Source organism: Heteronotia binoei, chromosome 4 (assembly GCF_032191835.1).
Source record: "Heteronotia binoei isolate CCM8104 ecotype False Entrance Well chromosome 4, APGP_CSIRO_Hbin_v1, whole genome shotgun sequence".
Classification (NCBI taxonomy): Eukaryota; Metazoa; Chordata; class Lepidosauria; order Squamata; family Gekkonidae; genus Heteronotia; species Heteronotia binoei.
The window spans coordinates 104,077,661-104,094,866 of NC_083226.1; the positions used below are offsets into that span (position 1 = coordinate 104,077,661).

Consider the following 17,206-nt stretch of genomic DNA (forward strand, 5'->3'; position numbering starts at 1 on the left):
CAAATCTTAATTTTATCCATTTACATATGAATGCTTCTTCTGCTAAGCTGTACGTTACTACCCAATTTAAATTAAAATTGCACATAAAACGTTTTGATCATGGAGTTAAATTCATTCAAGATGCAAGACAAAGGGATTATTAGTAATATCCATGAAGCTTCAATAGTACATAGATAAAACTACTCTTCCTTAGCTATTAAACCTGCTTCAGTGTCCTACAGACATCCATGGCACATACACAGTTGACTCCAACAATATTGTGAAAGAAAAGCTTGTCCTGACCCAGAAATTAGATGTACAAAAGTCTACTTACTTACAGGTGAGGAGCCTGGGATATCATAGGGTCCAAAATTCAAGAGACCCTGGTTAGGTCATTTTGAGAAGCCACAGAACACTGTTTTGCTGATACCTCTATCAATGAGAAGGAATCAGCTTTGAAAATTACAACATCTGGGATGGCTTCTCTTTCAAAGTTCTCAGGTGCCAGATGAAGCCATACATTCTTCCCACCCATAAATCCCACTTTCACTGCCACAGCCAGAGCTGGCTCGCCCACTAGGCAAATTAGGCCTATCTTCAACTTCACAGGTACAAAGGAGGGAGCAAACTAAAACAAATCCCTGCTGTCCTGTACATATGGGCAAGCTTAATGACCTGCCCAAGGCTCAGAAAAATATGCACCTCAGTCTTCAATTTTGTCTCTTTTTTAAAAAGATCATAGGGATAAATGAAGGGACAGAAAGATCTTTAATTTCCTTTCCTGTGCTCAGATGCTAGAGTATTGTGTGATTCATATGCTAGTCAACTGGTTGTCCCCCTGCCCCCGAATCCACTGGTTTCTTATATTCTTTAAGATAAAATTTCTTTTCTGAAACTGGTGTTATTTCATCTTTTTAAACCACATTCAGCCCAGTTTAGTCCACAAGTATCAGAAGTGTGAAGAAGGGGGCAGCTGTTAAGCCCTACTCTCCAGGAGAGCTCACATCAGAGGGTGGTCCCCTCCGTAGCAATTTCAAGAGACAGCAAGATACAGAAGTGGTATTAAGATCTTTTCAGAGATAGAAGGGGAATAGAGTCTTGGTGCAGACCTTTAGCTGGACTAAACCTCTAAGAATTGGTTTACCGGTAGCAACTGGGTGGGTTAAGGGCTGGGCAAAAGGGACTGGGTGGGTTAAGGGCTGGAAAGAGGTAGACTCTTTATTGAGCTCAAGCAACTTAAGACTAATGCCAGCAGTATAAATCCCTTATTTCTATTGGCAGAACAAGGTCTTGAAGAGTCATTTTACAACATGATAACTGGCTGTACTTTGGATAATCATTACATTGCCTTTAATGTATAGCAAAAACACTGCCAAATACAAGCTTACAGCTGAACTTTTGCCAGTGATGAAATTAGGAAGATTCACAAATTTCAATTGTCCTTATGTTGTATAGGCAAATAAATACTTATTTTTGTCTAAATCTTCATTCTGAACAAAATATACTAATGTGCTTTGATAGACCCAAAGCAGCTAAAATTGCTGGTGCCAAACTCCTCCTTTACTTCTGACCCAAAGTAAAAAGGAATAGGGGCTTAGAAGTTGGGCTTCAGCTGTCACTTAGGTATACAGGATGAAGGATGATGTTGCTGCACATTGCCGCTTTATCTCAGAGATGGCACTGTTTTAGATGGAACAATAAACAACCAATCCCAGATTTGGAGGCAAGCTATGTTTAATGATGACCTAAATCATTCTAAATAAATGAACAATTGTTCTAAGCTGAGTGTGTACTACCAATCGATACTTACTGCAACTGCCTCCAGGATTTGTTTCACAGCATCAGCAGCATCTCGCTCACTATAATATCCCTTTTCCACAATCCTGTCAAGGAAACAGAAGATGCATTTTAGATGCAAGGATTAAACAAGAGCACATGATCCTGTGTCAATGCCTCATTAAAAATTAATCCCAAAGAAATCAAATCAGCACATCTTACAATGTCTTCTATGGAATGAGAAATGCCATGATCATAGCTAAAACTGCCTACAATGCAGGATTTTCATCTAAAATTAAAAAAGCTTTCACTATATTAACACAGGTGCAGTGAAAATGAAATCCATTTCTGCTAACAAATATTAAAATTAAAGCTGCTATAAGAAATGGGAGGAGGAGGAGAATTTTTTATACCCAGCTTTCCTCTACCTTAAGGAGTCTCAAAGCAGCATATAATTGCCTTCACTTCCTCTACCCACCCTTGTGTGGTAGGTTAGGCTGAGAGATTTCTGAGAGAGCTAATGACTGGCCTAAGGTCACCAGGGGACTTCATATGGAGGAGTGGGGAATCAAACCTGGTTCTCCAGATTAGAGTCTGCTACTCTTAACCAGTATACCAAGCTGGCTCTGTTATTTACTCTTGCACCAGATGTTGGGCTCTGTTATTAACTCTGGCACATCATCTCTATACACCAGAGAAAAACTCATTGACAATGAGACTGACGCCTTAATAGGTATTGAAAATGAAGTCTACGCATGCTAGCAAGAAATAAAAGAAGAGTTACAGTACATTTGTGCTCATCTGGATGGCTGGGCTCCATAATTCATTGAAAAAGTAGGCAAGGACCAGTCCTACAGACTGCTTGGATTTTGTGGTTACTCTTCTCCTTGTACAGACAATAGCTAAGATGATTCCCCACTCCTCCACATGTACCTGCTGATGTGACCTTAAGTTAGTCACAAGTTCTCACAGAGCTGTTCGGCTTAAGAGCAATTCTGGGAGAGCTCTCTCAGCTCCACCTACCTCACAGGGTGTCTGTTGTAAGGAGGGGAAGGGAAAGGAGACTGTAAACTGCTCTGAGACTCCTTCAGGTAGTAAAGGGCGGGGTATAAATCCAATCTCTTCTTCTACATAGAGCGCCAATTCATAGGACAATAATTAAAAGGAAGGCATCTGGAGCAGTCACATTAAATCAATGGGGTTCTGGAATAAGGGTTTTTGAGAACTGCCAAAATAAAGACTCTTATCTCAAGTCTAGAAATACTGTTTGGTTTTCAGATTACTTAAAGATGTTGACTGGTTGTAGAAAGATAACTATATCAATTAAAATGACTTCAAACCACAGATTAAGAAAAATTCTAAAATCCTAGAACTCCCTGCAAAAGATTGCTTCCATGTCACAACAATAGTCAAAATACAGTGAAGATACCATACAACAATCTAGAACAATCAGTTATCACAACATGTTTCTGAGAAGCAAAAATATATATAGCTAACATCAGGCCTTAGATTCAGCGGGAGCTGACAGGAGAACAGCTCCTGAACCTTTCTGAGGGTTCCCCCTCTTCCTCCCCACCTACCTTACCCACTGAATAGTAGGTGCAGCTGCATAACAATCCTTGGATTAGGAGAGCGGGCCGCCAGCCAGCCACCAGGAGCTTTGCCACACCTCCAGCAACTCTCATTAACCGCTAGAGAAGCTCATACCACCCTTTCTCTACTTCTTATGTGATTTTGGATGGTGGGTGGCTGGGGGGGTGGACAGCCCAGGAGAGCATGGCCTGCTTGGGTTGGCTGGATCTCTAGCCAAACCAAGCTGTCCCGGGGCTTTCCTTTCTTGCATTGGGTTGCTTTTGGCTGGGGGGTGGCAGCATATGCTAATGAGTTATGCTAATGAGCTCCACCACCTATTTTTCTACAAAACAACCATTGGCTAACATATTTAGAAGCATGCATGCATTCAAAAATAGACATAATCAGAAAACTTTCCCTATATACTTGATTTATTTTTCGATTCCGAAGTTACAGCATTTTAAGTTAGACTCGGTTTAGAACTTTTCATAGCACAGAAGGATGCTACCTTTTGATTTCAGAAATACTGCCTCCTTATGTGGTGCCAGAAGAAAGATAAGCAGGGGAGACTAGAGATGGAGCCTGGCCAGCAAATACAGTGAAGATTTAGAGGTCAACAGCAAAAAAATATCTTTGTGGGGGCTTGTTCAATCTGTACTGGTTTGTCAGATCCTGGTGCCTTCCAGAACACCATTCAAACTGGTCAAACCAGTAAAATAAGAATTAATGATTGGCAATAGTATTTCAGCCAAACTTGAGGATACTAAGCCTATGTGGAAACATGAAAGAAGAATGACGAAACAGAGTACACAGTGAATCATGTCATGGGTGAAAATTTCAAAAAGGAACAAGTCAGGGGTATTTATTAATACCCTGATACTTTTTAATCATTCTTTTTTTCAAAGTGATACATAATCTAGATTTACTGGTGTCTTAGGAAGGCAGAAAGTTTAAGCAATTACTCATCTTCCTCGTCTTCAGTTCTGAAGGAGACAAAAAAATTCTATGTGGTTCAGCAATGGGTCTTGGTGTAAAACAATTTTATTTTTGCAATATATTGTTACAATACTCTTAAAATTAGTATGAAATTGACACCAATACATTACATTTTTTCCCTTCCCTTCCCTCCTCTCCTCCCATCCTTTCAAGACCCCCACCAGTGTTTACTTAATTTGCTGGGAAAAACCAAGGTAATTCTAGTCCTAGAATCTTCATATTGAAAACCTTATAACCAACATGAAAGAAATAGAAACTAAAGGAAAAAACCTCTAGAAAATAATTATAGTCCATCCTTAACCCTTATCAAAGAATATTTAAAAAAATACAAATAACATAGTAAAAAGAAAAAAAAAACCCAAAAATTATTCCTTTGTATTTTTAGTCCATTAGTCCACAGGATTTCAACTACTGTCAAAAATCACTAAATATCCCTTTACCTTCCAGTATTTTTCCACATATGTTTGAAATTTCTTCCATTCCCTTTTAAATTCCTCCAAATTATAATCTTTTAAGATTCTTGTGAGTTTGTCCATTTCACTCCAAGACAAAACTTTCAAAATCCAATCCCATTTTTCTGGTATTTTATCTTGCTTCCGTAACTGCGCATATAATGTCCTTGCAGCTGAAAGCAGGTACCACACAATCATTCTGTCATGTCTCAGAAAATTTTCCATTTGTAATCCCAACAAGGAAATGTCTGGAGACCTTTTAATGTTATAGCCTAAAATTATTGACATTTCTTTCTGAATCATTTGTCAAAACTGTTTTGCCTTTTCACAAGTCCACCACATATGGTAGAAAGAACCTTCATGTTTTTTACATTTCCAACATCTATCTGACACTTGATTATTCATTTTTGCCAATTTCTTAGGTGTCATATACCACCTATATAGCATTTTAAAGCAATTTTCTTTGATATTGTAACATGTCGATATTCTCAGAGTTCTTCCATAGATACTCCCATGATTCCATCTTTATTTCTTTGTTAAAGTTAATTGCCCATTTTATCATTTGAGATTTCACTACTTCATCTTCCGTAGACCATTTCAATAATAATTTGTAAATTCTTGAAATCAACTTTTCATTGTCCCCCAACAGCATTCTTTCCAATTAAGTTTGTTCTAATCTTATACCTTCATTTTTGATATCCCGTTTTACCAAACTTTTAATTTGTTGCAATTGAAACCAATTATATTTATACTGTAGTTCTTCAGCCGATTTTAGTTCCACTTTTCCTCTATTTATTTTTAATAATTGTTTAAATGTTAACCGCATCTTGTCTTCAGTATCTAATGTTAACTTTATTACTTCCGTTGGCACAATCCATAATGGCTTTCTCTCATCTCCATATTTTTTATATTTTGATCAGGTATTTAACAAGTTTCTTCTTATATAGTGATGTGAAAAAACCCATCCATCTTGTTTTTCCCATAATACATATAAGCATGCCAACCAAAAACATTTCCATGACCTTCTAGGACCAATAATTTCTTATTTAATAACGTTATCCATTCTTTAATCCACACCAAACATACTGCATCACGGTACAATTTTAAATTCGGCAATTGAAAATCTCCCCTTTCTTTTGCATCAATTAAAATTTTCATTTTAATTCTTGTTTTTTTTCCGACCCATACGAATTCTGAGATCTTTCTTTGCCATTTACTAAATTGTTTATTATCCTTCACAATTGGAATTGTTTGAAATAAGAACATCATAACTGGTAGAACATTCATCTTGATTGCAGCAATTCTGCTCAACATAGACAAGTTCAATTTATTCCATTTAATTAAATCTTCATCAATTTTACGCCAAAGCTTCTCATAATTATTTTTATACAAGTCTATATTTTTCATGCCTAAATATTTTACTTTTGCAGCAACTTCACATTCTGTTACCCTTTGTAATTCTTCCTGTTGGCTCTTTGTCATATTTTTACACATTTTTTTTTATTTTTCTTTATTTACATAGAAACCAGCCAGTTCTCCATATTCTTGTATCTTACGAAGCAGCAGTGGTGTTACATATATGGGATTTTCGTTGATAAACATTACATCATCAGCAAATGCTCTGTACTTGTAAGAAAAACCTTTTAATTTCAGTCCCTCTATTTCCGTATCTTCTTGTATTTGCATAAGCAAAATCTCTGAAGTCATTATAAATATCAATGGAGATAGACGGCAACCTTGTCTTGTTCCTTTGCTAACTACCATTTTTTTCAGTCAAATCTGCATTTATACAGAGTCTTGCTTGTTGTTCAGTATATATTGCCTTAACCATTCTTATAAAATCTTCTCCTAATCCCATTTTCTCCATCACTGCAAACATAAAGTCCCAATTCACATTATCAAAAGCCTTCTCTGCATCTGCAAAAAATAATGTCACTTCTTTTTCAGGGTGTTTCTCGTAATATTCAACAATATCTATAACAGTTCTAATATTATCTATAATTTGTCTCCTGGGAAGAAATCCTGCTTGCTCCTCTTCGATGAAATTATTCAAATGCTGTTTGAGTCGTTCTGCTAGTATCCTAGCATATATTTTATAGTCGTTGTTAAGTAATGAAATTGGTCTATAGTTTTTAACATTTGTAGTGTCTCTATCTTCTTTCGGTATCAATGAAGTTACTGCTTCCTTCCATGTATTTGGTATTCTCCCATCAATCCTTACAATATTCATCAGCTTCTGGAGTTTTGGTACTAACGTCTCTACAAGGACTTTGTAAAACTTTGCTGTAAAACCATCTGGACCCGGTACCTTTCCTGTTTTCATTGAATTTATTGCAGCTTAAACTTCAGTTTTTTCAACTGGTTCATTTAAGACCTTTTCCATATTTTCTGTTAAGGGCTTTACTTAAATTTTCTGTAAATATGCATCTATTTTACTTTTCCCCAACTTTTGACCTTGAAATAACTTAGCATAGTATTTATAAAATTCCCTTTTAATTCCTTCTTGATCAACAATTTCTTTGCCTCCCGATACAATTTTATTGATAAATTTATTTCCTTTTTTTTTTCATTTGCCAAGCCAAATATTCTCCAGGCTTATTTGCTCCTTCAAAGGATTTCTGTTGCAGTCTCTTAAGATTCCATTCTACCTCTTTATTTAACAAATGTTAAAGTTGATTCTGCAATATTGTAATCTCCCTTATTATCTTCTTTTCCCCCGGTCTTTTTTAAAGTTCCTTTTCTTCTTTCCCAATTTCTTTTTGAATGTCCAGCATTTGTTTCTCTTTGGCTCTCTTATCTTTGTTGTTCATTGTAATTAAAATGCCTCTCATTACTGCTTTGTACGCATCCCACACAATTTGAAATTGCATGTCCTTTTCATTTATCTGAAAGAAAGCTTTAGTTTCTTTTTCTAGAGACACCACTATTTCTGTTTTCTGTAGCAAATCTTTATTTATTCTCCATCTCCTAGTCTTTTTCACATTTTTTACCAACCACATCAATGGGTTATGGTCAGCCCCAACTTTAGGAAGAATCTCTATTTTTTTCGTCATAAGTCCAAGATCTTTTGTAGTCGATAGCATATCAATTCTTGAGAGTTATGCCTACCTGAAAAGAAAGTATAGTCACACACTTTAGGATTAAATTTCCTCCATATATCTTCCAAAGTTTCTTGTTTCACTAAATCAAAAAATGACTTTGGTACTTTCCCCTCATTATTTCTTTTTCCTGATCTATCCAAAGTATTTATAATTGTTCCATTGAAGTCTCCCATTACCATTATTTGTTCATAAGTCACTTGGTCTAATTGTTGCCCAATATCTTTAAAGAAGGAGTCCTTTGTCTCGTTTGGGGCATACAGTCCCAATAACAACGTCTTTTTGTCATTCAACATCACTTCCACAGCTAAATATCTTCCATCGTCGTCTTTAAAAATCAATTTTGGATCTACTTCTTGTTTAATGTAGAAAATCACTCCCCCTTTTTTTCTCCTTAGCCAATGAAAAAAATTCTTTACCCAATTGTTTATTCCATAAAAATATGTAATTCACTTGTTTAATATGTACTTCTTGTAAACAAATTATACTACATTTTTGTTTCTTAATCCATAAGAACATAACAACATCAGAGAAGCCATGTTGGATCAGGCCAACGGCCCATCCACTCCAACATTCTGTGTCACACAGTGGCAATTTTTTTTTTTATAAACACACACACTGTGGCTAATAGCCACTGATGGACCTGTGCTCCGTATTTTTATCTAAACCCCTCTTGAAGGTGACTATACTTGTGGCCGCCACCACCTCCTGTGGCAGTGAATTCCACATGTTAATCACCCTTTGGGTGAAGAAGTATTTCCTTTTATCCGTTTTAACCTGTCTGCTCAGCAATTTCATCGAATGCCCACAAGTTCTTGTATTGTGAGAAAGGGAGAAAAGTACTTCTTTCTCTACTTTCTCCATCCCATGCATTATCTTGTAAACCTCTATCATGTCACCCCGCAGTCGACGTTTCTCCAAGCTAAAGAGTCCCAAGCATTTCAACCTTTCTTCATAGGGAAAGTGCTCCAGACCTTTAATCATTCTAGTTGCCCTTTTCTGGACTTTCTCCAATGCTATAATATCCTTTTTGAGGTGCGGCGACCAGAACTGCGCACAGTACTCCAAATGACACCGCACCATCGATTTATGCAGGGGCATTATGATACTGGCTGATTTGTTTTCAATTCCCTTCCTAATAATTCCCAGCATGGCGTTGGCCTTTTTTATTGCAAACGCACACTGTCTTGACATTTTCAGTGAGTTATCTACCACGACCCCAAGATCTCTCTCTTGGTCAGTCTCTGCCAGTTCACACCCCATCAACTTGTATTTGTAGCTGGGATTCTTGGCCCCAATGTGCATTACTTTGCACTTGGCCACATTGAACCGCATCTGCCATGTTGACGCCCACTCACCCAGCCTCAACAGATCCCTTTGGAGTTCCTCACAATCCTCTCTGGTTCTCACCACCCTGAACAATTTAGTGTCATCCGCAAACTTGGCCACTTCACTGCTCACTCCCAACTCTAAATCATTGATGAACAAGTTAAAGAGCATGGGACCCAGTACCAAGCCCTGCGGCACCCCACTGCTTACCGTCCTCCACTGCGAAGACTGCCCATTTCTACTCACTCTCTGCTTCCTATTACTCAGCCAGTTTTTGATCCACAAGAGGACCTGTCCTTTTACTCTATGACTCTCAAGCTTTCTAAGGAGCCTTTGATGAAGAACTTTATCAAAAGCTTTCTGGAAGTCAAGGTAAACAACATCTATCGGGTCTCCTTTGTCCACATATTTGTTCACCCCCTCAAAGAAATGTAACAGGTTAGTGAGGCAAGATCTTCCCTTGCAGAACCCATGCTGAGTCTTCCTCAATAACCCGTGTTCATCAATGTTCCTACTCATTCTGTCCTTGATAATGGTTTCTACCAACTTTCCCAGTATTGAAGTCAGACTGACTGGCCTGTAATTTCCCGGATCTCCTCTGGAACCCTTTTTAAAGATGGGGGTGACATTTGCTACCTTCCAGTCCTCAGGAACGGAGGCAGATTTCAATGAAAGGTTACAGATTTTTGTTAGAAGATCCACAAGTTCAACTTTTGAGTTCTTTCAGAACTCTCGGATGTATGCCATCTGGACCCGGTGACTTATTAGTTTTTAATTTGTCTATCAGTTGTAGGACCTCCTCTTTTGTCATCTCAATCTGACTCAGGTCTTTCAACACCGCTTCCAAAATTAGTGGTTCTGGGGCGGGCAAAAAGTTCTTGTCTTCCACAGTGAAGACGGAGGCAAAAAATTCATTTAGCTTCTCAGCCATTTCCCTATCCTCCTTCAATAATCCTTTTACCCCATGATCATCCAAGGGCCCCACTGCCTCCCTGGCTGGTTTCCTACTTTTAATATATTTGAAGAAATTTTTATTGTTGGTCTTTATGTTTTTTGCAATATGCTCCTCATAGTCCCTTTTTGCCTGCCTGATCACAGTCTTGCATTTGATTTGCCACAGCCTGTGTTCCCTTTTACTAATCTCACTTGGACTGGTTTTCCACCACTTAAAGGAGTCCTTCTTACCTTTTACAGCTTCCATTACTTTGTTTGTTAACCATGCAGGCCTTTTCTTATGCCTGTTTGTGCCTTTCCTAACTTGTGGTATGTATTTTATCTGAGCTTCTAGGATTATAGTTTTAAATAGTGTCCAAGCTTCCCCAAGGGTTTTGACCGTATGTACCTTTTCTTTCAGTTTCCTCCTCACATGCCTCCTCATTTCAGTGTATTTACCCCTTTTAAAGTTAAACGTGGTTGTGGTGGTCTTTATGGACAACTCCTTATTTATACAAACAGTGAAATCAATAACATTATGGTCACTGCTCCCAAGTGGCGCAATCACTTTTACATCTCTCAATGAAATGAAACAGTGAAATCAATAACATTATGGTCACTGCTCCCAAGTGGCGCAATCACTTTTACATCTCTCAATCCAATGAAATGTAGCCTTTCTTTTTTGGGTGAATTTAGTCCATTTACGTTCCAAGATATTAATTTGTAATCCATAGTGGGTCTTCTTTTATTCTGTATCCCCAAAACCCCTATTTTCTTCAAAAAAACCTCCTTAGTTCTTGTACATTTGTGATTGTAATTCTCTTTCCTCCATGTTCAAAGCTTAGACCTTCTGGCAATATCCATCTGTATCTCACTTCATTCTCCCGCAGCTTGTCAGTTAGTTTTTTATACAATCTTCTGTCATTTATAACCTTTCTTGGCAGCTCTTTCATGATTCTTACTCTGCTTTCATCAACTTCTAATGTTTTTTCAAATTGTTTACTTAAGATCTTTCCCACCATGTCTCTTGATATAAATCTTATTACCACATCTCTTGGTAATTTATTTTTCTTGGCAAACAGTGAATTGACCCTATATATATATATAGTCATAGTTAGATTCATCAGGGTCCATCTCCAAAAACTCAGCAATGATTCTTATTATATATGTCCTTAAATCAGAGCCTTCATTTTCAGGTACTCCTCTCAGACGTATCTGGTTCTCCATTAACTTACAGTCCTGCAGAACTACTTTATCCTGCAATTTATTAATAATGGAATCTTGATCTTTCACTTTATTTTCAACCACATGTACTTTATATAGTGTTGCTTGTGAGTCCTTTCTGAGATCCTCAATTTCTTTTTTGATTTCTGTCTTCACCACTTTTTTAATTCTTTAATTAATTGCTTCTTATTATCTGTTATTAAGTCTTTCATCACTTTAACCAGTCTTGCCTCCATGGCATCCAGTTGATCTTGTATTTTAGACATTTTCCCTTCCTCAAGTGAGCTGGTTCTTGCTCGTGTCAATTTCGGTCCCAGCTTGTGTTCAGACATTACTGTCTTCCCATTACATAAATAGGCTTTTAAGTTGATCTCTCCAAATTAAACTTAAACCACAGGGTCTTGTAGATTAAGAGATGCCCTTTTCAATGAGCCCAAAATCGCCCCTTCTCAGGGCTTCCTAACTCAAGATATTAATTTTTAAAGTTTTTAAAATGCACAAAATGGCGTCCACGATTTTTCTGACCCTTTTGAAAGTGTTTCCCTTTTTCTCCAAAAGAGCACCAAAATTAGTTCCAATTATATAATCCAAAATGTTTCACTCTATAATCATAATATCTGCCAGCTCCACTGATTTTTAAAGTCCCATTCTTTTTTTCTAAAACTTTTAAGTTTTTTTACCTTCCTTTAATGGCTGCCGCAATTTTTCTATGGTTTTTAAATTTTAGAGAAGGCCAGGAGGTTTAAAAATTCCCTTCTTTCAATTGCTCCTTCCTTCTTTTCTTGCCATGAAATCACGATCTCGATGGTTGAGAGATCTCGTGATGCTTTTATGACGCCATTTCCTGAGATGTCTTCCAGTTCAGTAACTCAGTGACGATGGGTTTTTTTTTTGCAGAAACCACAAGTATTCCAAACAATAATTATTTTTCGCCTTTTAACATTGCTTCTTAAACTCCAAAAGTTCCAAAATTACCCCCTTCTCTTCTTTTCAACTTTAGAATATTGTAGTTAAATCCAAATTTTAATGCTTGTCTCAAATAAGATTAATTTTAGTCCCGGAATGATAGATAATCTTCTTACCTTGCAGCCAAATATATCCTTAACACCGTTCTTCCCAGAGATAGATATTTAGATATTAGAATAGTCCAAAGAAAGCTTGAATCATGATGAATTTAAGTCAATTTAATGACCACGGAGACCCTCTGTAGACGCTGGAATGCGATTCTTCGCCGGGGACTCTTCAAAGCCTAAAAGGAATCCCACTGGGACTCCTTGTCAGCCAAAGTAAATCCCCTCAGAATTCTCCTAAGCATGCCTTGGCCTTTTCCCTCACTGAGAAAAGTAGGCAGCAGGCGTTGGGGTCGCCTTCTCTGCCCAGAACAGAGGCTCCGGTCTGCTCCTCTTTGAGAAGCAGCTCAATTCTCCATTATCCAACCCCGGAAGTCTCCTGATTCAGCACGTGATCCCTAAAACTTAAAGTATGTAATTAGATATGTTACAAGTGGGGACCAATGAGAAACTCATGGGAAAATTCCCCCACTGGTCACTGCTTAGTCCTCTGACTTCTTACACCCACAGTCACCTCCCTGTAACTTTTCCTCTCACCATCTTCTTGGCAATCCACTTAACCCCATACCTACGCATTCTTGCTGATCTGATCTATTTCCCCATTCTCACTGTTCCTTATCTGTCCCCCAAACTCTGATTTCCCTACCTACCCCCCCCCCCCACACACACACACTGCACTTACCTCTGCCACTGACACAGGACTTGCAGCAAAACCCCACCCCTGCCAAGTCAGCCTCTCATCATTGCTGGAGTCACTGTCAAACTCTGCAGCTGCCAGCCTCCTCACCACTGGGTCTGCCTCTTCCTCACCATTGCAGGAACTACCATCAAAACCAGGTGGCCCTCTGTAGATGCTGGCCTCCCTGCCACATAGTTTGCCTCCCCCCACAAGATGGCTGGAGCTGCCATCAACACTGGAACCAGGCACCCTCCTCCAGCTGCTGAGTAACCCATGTTCCATGCCCAGAAGATAGCAAAAAACCTCCATGATCTCTGCCAAAATGGCCTGGAGAAAACTGCTTCCTGACCCTAATGTGGCAATCAGCATTTCTCTCAGTGTGTAATAAGGGGCCACAAGAACTAAGCACTGATGCAACCCTTCCCTCTCATGTTCTGCTTAAGTTCACAGAATCAGCATTGCTGTCAGATGGCCATCTAGTCTCTATTTAAAAACCTCCAAAGAAGGATCCCACCACCTCTCAAGGACGTCTGTTGCACTGAGAAGGTCCGGCCCCTTCCCAGCCAAGCTGGCTCACCGGCGTTCAGGCTGGGGGCCGTCTCTGCCCTCTCGGAAGGAGGGAGCAACAGAGCTATAGGCCCGTATTTGGGTCTGGAGCTGGGCGTGGCATCGGGGCTATATAAGCCCCGGCCCCGCCCAGGACGTCGTAGTTCTCTTGGCTCTCTGAGGGAGAACCACGTGTAGGAGCGCGTTAAGGCTGGGTCGGCTGGGCCTTGGAGCGGCTAGGGACGGTGCCTGTCGGCCTTGTTGAGGACGTGCGTTAGCGTCGCGGCGCTGGCGGCGGTTGCAGCGCAGGCGGCGGGTCAAGCGCGAGCGACGGTTTAGTCTCCCCCTTGGTCCTGCAGGCTGGTGAATTGGGCGGCCTGAGAGTGGTCAGTGGAGCGGGCGGCGGCCATTTTTGGGTGCTTGGGTGTGCTTTAAGGCGGCAAAGGGAGGCTGGACGTGCGCAGCGGCATGCGCGGCAGCCATTTTGTGGGGTTTGACTTTTGGGCTGCAAAGGAAGGCAGCACGTGCGCAGCGGCACGCGCGGCAGCCATTTTGTGGGGTCGATTTTGGGCTGTGAAAGGAGGCAGGACATGCGCAGCGGCGCGTGCGGCGTCGATTTTGTGGGAAAAGGGAGGCAAGACACGTTCAGCGGTTCTCTGAGCAGGGCTCACGGCGCACGCGGCGGGCATTTTAGATTGCTCCCACAGGCCCAAGGCAGCAAATAAGGACGGAAAAGGAGTTAAAAGCGCATAGCTTGGTGGGGAGTGTGAGGTGTTGGGATTGGGTTTGCGGCTGGATTCCCCTTCACTGGGCACACACCCCCTATTATCATTTATTGTGCCTGTTGGCATATCAGGGGCTGTTTAGGGCCTAGTCTTGCTTTTTCCCCCCACGCCCCTCCTTCCTGTTTGACGGACGGTGCGGCTCATAGTAACATTTCAAGCCCCCCCCCCTTTTATTATTATTAGTGACAGTGATGGCGCCTAAGAAGGGGCAGGGCAGGTCCAAAGGAAAGCAGCCCGCTCGCCCATCCGGCGGGGCCAGCAGATGAATCCTGTTGAGGAGCCGGGGCAAGGAAAGCTGTTGCGACTTGCCATCATGAACCAATTGAAGGCCCTGGAACAGGAAAGAGTGGCTATGGGCGCTCCCATTTGGGAGGGGCGTTACCGCGCCTCCGGACGGTTGGCACGGTAACTATCTGCAGTACAGGGCAGTACAGGGCGGGCCATCTGGGCCTGAACCACAGCCGGAATCGGACCAGGAGGAGGATCCAGAGGAGGGTCCGTCAGGAGAGCTGATGAGCGGCGGCGCGGCCGGAGGTGGTGTGCGGCAGACCCCTGGAGGGGCTGGAGTTTTCCCGGGCGATGGCGGTAAGCTCCCTATTCAGGCCAGTACAGGGGTGGCCGTGGGGCCCTATACAAATGCCCCTCCCCCCGCCAGCAATGGGAGGAGCGGCTTGGCGCATCGGGCAGTTCGGGACGTCCGAGCAGCGGGGCCCCGGGCTGCCATGGGCTTGGGGTCTTCAGGAAGCAGCCCCTCTAGGCAGTGCAGGTTCCCCAATCGTTTGCCAGCAGGCGGGCTCGGTGGTGACAACTGCAGTCCCTGCTGCCCCACCCACCCCTGGTGTTCTGCCCTGGGGCGGGCAACAATATGCTCAGGGGCAGGGGGCATGGCCCGGGGTCCAGGGTGGTGGGTGGTTTTACCCACCAAACCCTTATGCCAGTATTGCTTTTTACATCCTTCCTTATGGTGACACTTAGTTGCCTTTGGGGGATCATTTAGCGGCTGTTACACGTGAAAAAATCCTCTGTGGGGAGTATGTTGATGTGTTCAGCCTCCTTTTCACGGAGCTCAAAAAGAAGAGCAAGGACGAGCTGGATGAGAAGGAAAAAGAGAAACTAAAATGGAGAAAGGTGGATAGGACATGGGCAAACTGGTTGCCCGGATTTTTGATTTACGCTGGTGTCATTGCTAGGGCGCAGCCGGCCCGCGCGGCTGCGCTGTTCCAGTACATAGACATTGTTTACCGGGCATATACGGATTTCGTTGGTGCGGCATGGCTGCAATACGACGAGGCCTTCCGCATGAGGGCCGCCGTTAACCCGGGGCTGCCATGGGACCAGATCAACCAGCAGCTGTGGCTGCAGTTGATGTCCCCGGCAAAGCCGAATGCGGGGGACAGGTCCGATAGCGGGCATTTGGTACACAAACAGCAACAGCAACAGTTTACTGCAGGGGCCCGCGTTACTGCGGGCCAGCCGGTTCAAACCTGGCTGTTATGCTGGGAATTCGCATCTAAGGGTGTGTGCCCCAGGAAACCCTGTAAGTTTAAACACGAGAGCCCACTTTGCAGTGGGGCTCACGCCCTCTCCGCCTGTAGCAGGTCGAAGCCTAGGGCCGGGGGTAAGCGCCCCGGGGGCAGCGGCGGCAGACAGCAGCCCCCTGGTAAAGGGGCCCAGCCCCATTCATCTGACGGTACTCAATAGGTTATTGAGAACGTACCCACGTGAGACGGATGGCCGGTATCTGCGGGATGGGTTTACTTACGGTTTTCGGATTCCTTACCAGGGGACAAGGGCTCCCTTTTTAGCTCCTAACCTCCGTTCGGTGGCTGGTCTCGAGCATATTGTTCGGGCCAAGATAGCTAAGGAGTGCCAGGAGGGCAGGGTCTTAGGTCCTTTCGATACGCCGCCTGTACCCACTTTAAGGGTATCTCCTTTGGGCGTGGTACCTAAGAAGGCACCTGGTGAATATCGCCTTATTCACCACCTGTCTTACCCCAGGGGGGCATCAGTAAACGACGCCATCCCTGAGGATTTATGTTCAGTGCGATACACCTCCTTTGACCAGGCAGTCAAAGTAGTGCGGGGCTGCGGGGTTGGGGCTGAGATGGCTAAATGCGACATCAAGTCGGCATTTCGCCTCTTGCCTGTCCATCCTGAGGATTTTGAGCTCCTGGGTTTTTCTTTTGAAGGAAAATTTTACATGGACCGCGCCCTACCGATGGGTTGTTCGGTATCCTGTGCCGCATTCGAGCGCTTTAGTTCCTTTGTGGAATGGGCGTTGAGGGACAGGACGGGGCTTAGCGATACTGCGCATTATCTGGACGACTTCCTTTTCGTCGGTCCAGTGGGCTCAGGACAATGCGCCAGGTTGTTACGCTCCTTTCAAGAATTAGCCCTCGAACTCGGGGTGCCTTTGGCACACGAGAAGACTGAGGGGCCCAGTACGGTGCTTACATTTTTAGGCATCGAGCTCGACACCCATCAGCAAGCTTCCCGACTGCCGGAGAATAAGGTTGCTGATCTTAAGGTCCCGTTAGCCACCCTGAGGGGGCAGCGGAAGGTTTCGCTGTTGGAATTATAGCAGGTGGTGGGTCACCTTAACTTTGCATGCAAAGTGGTGGCGCCAGGTAGGACATTCTTGAGGCGTCTTTGTGATGCTATGAGTCAGGTGCGGCTCCCTCATCATTGGGTCCGAGTTACCGTGGGAATGTGGGCGGACCTGGAGGTTTGGGAGGGGTTTTTGGAGTCTTTTAATGGTGTTTCCTTT

The 17,206-nt window shown here is 42.4% G+C and overlaps 1 protein-coding gene across 2 annotated transcripts in view; it reads right to left on the reverse strand.

The window, feature by feature from the left end:
• CAMK4 (calcium/calmodulin dependent protein kinase IV) overlaps nt 1-17,206 on the reverse strand; it is a 172,230-nt gene that overhangs the window by 70,317 nt on the left and 84,707 nt on the right. For both annotated transcript variants that reach the window (XM_060235614.1, XM_060235613.1), the window contains one exon: nt 1,790-1,862. In XM_060235614.1, coding sequence (XP_060091597.1) covers nt 1,790-1,862 — 73 coding nt within the window. The remainder of the gene's footprint in view (nt 1-1,789; nt 1,863-17,206) is intronic.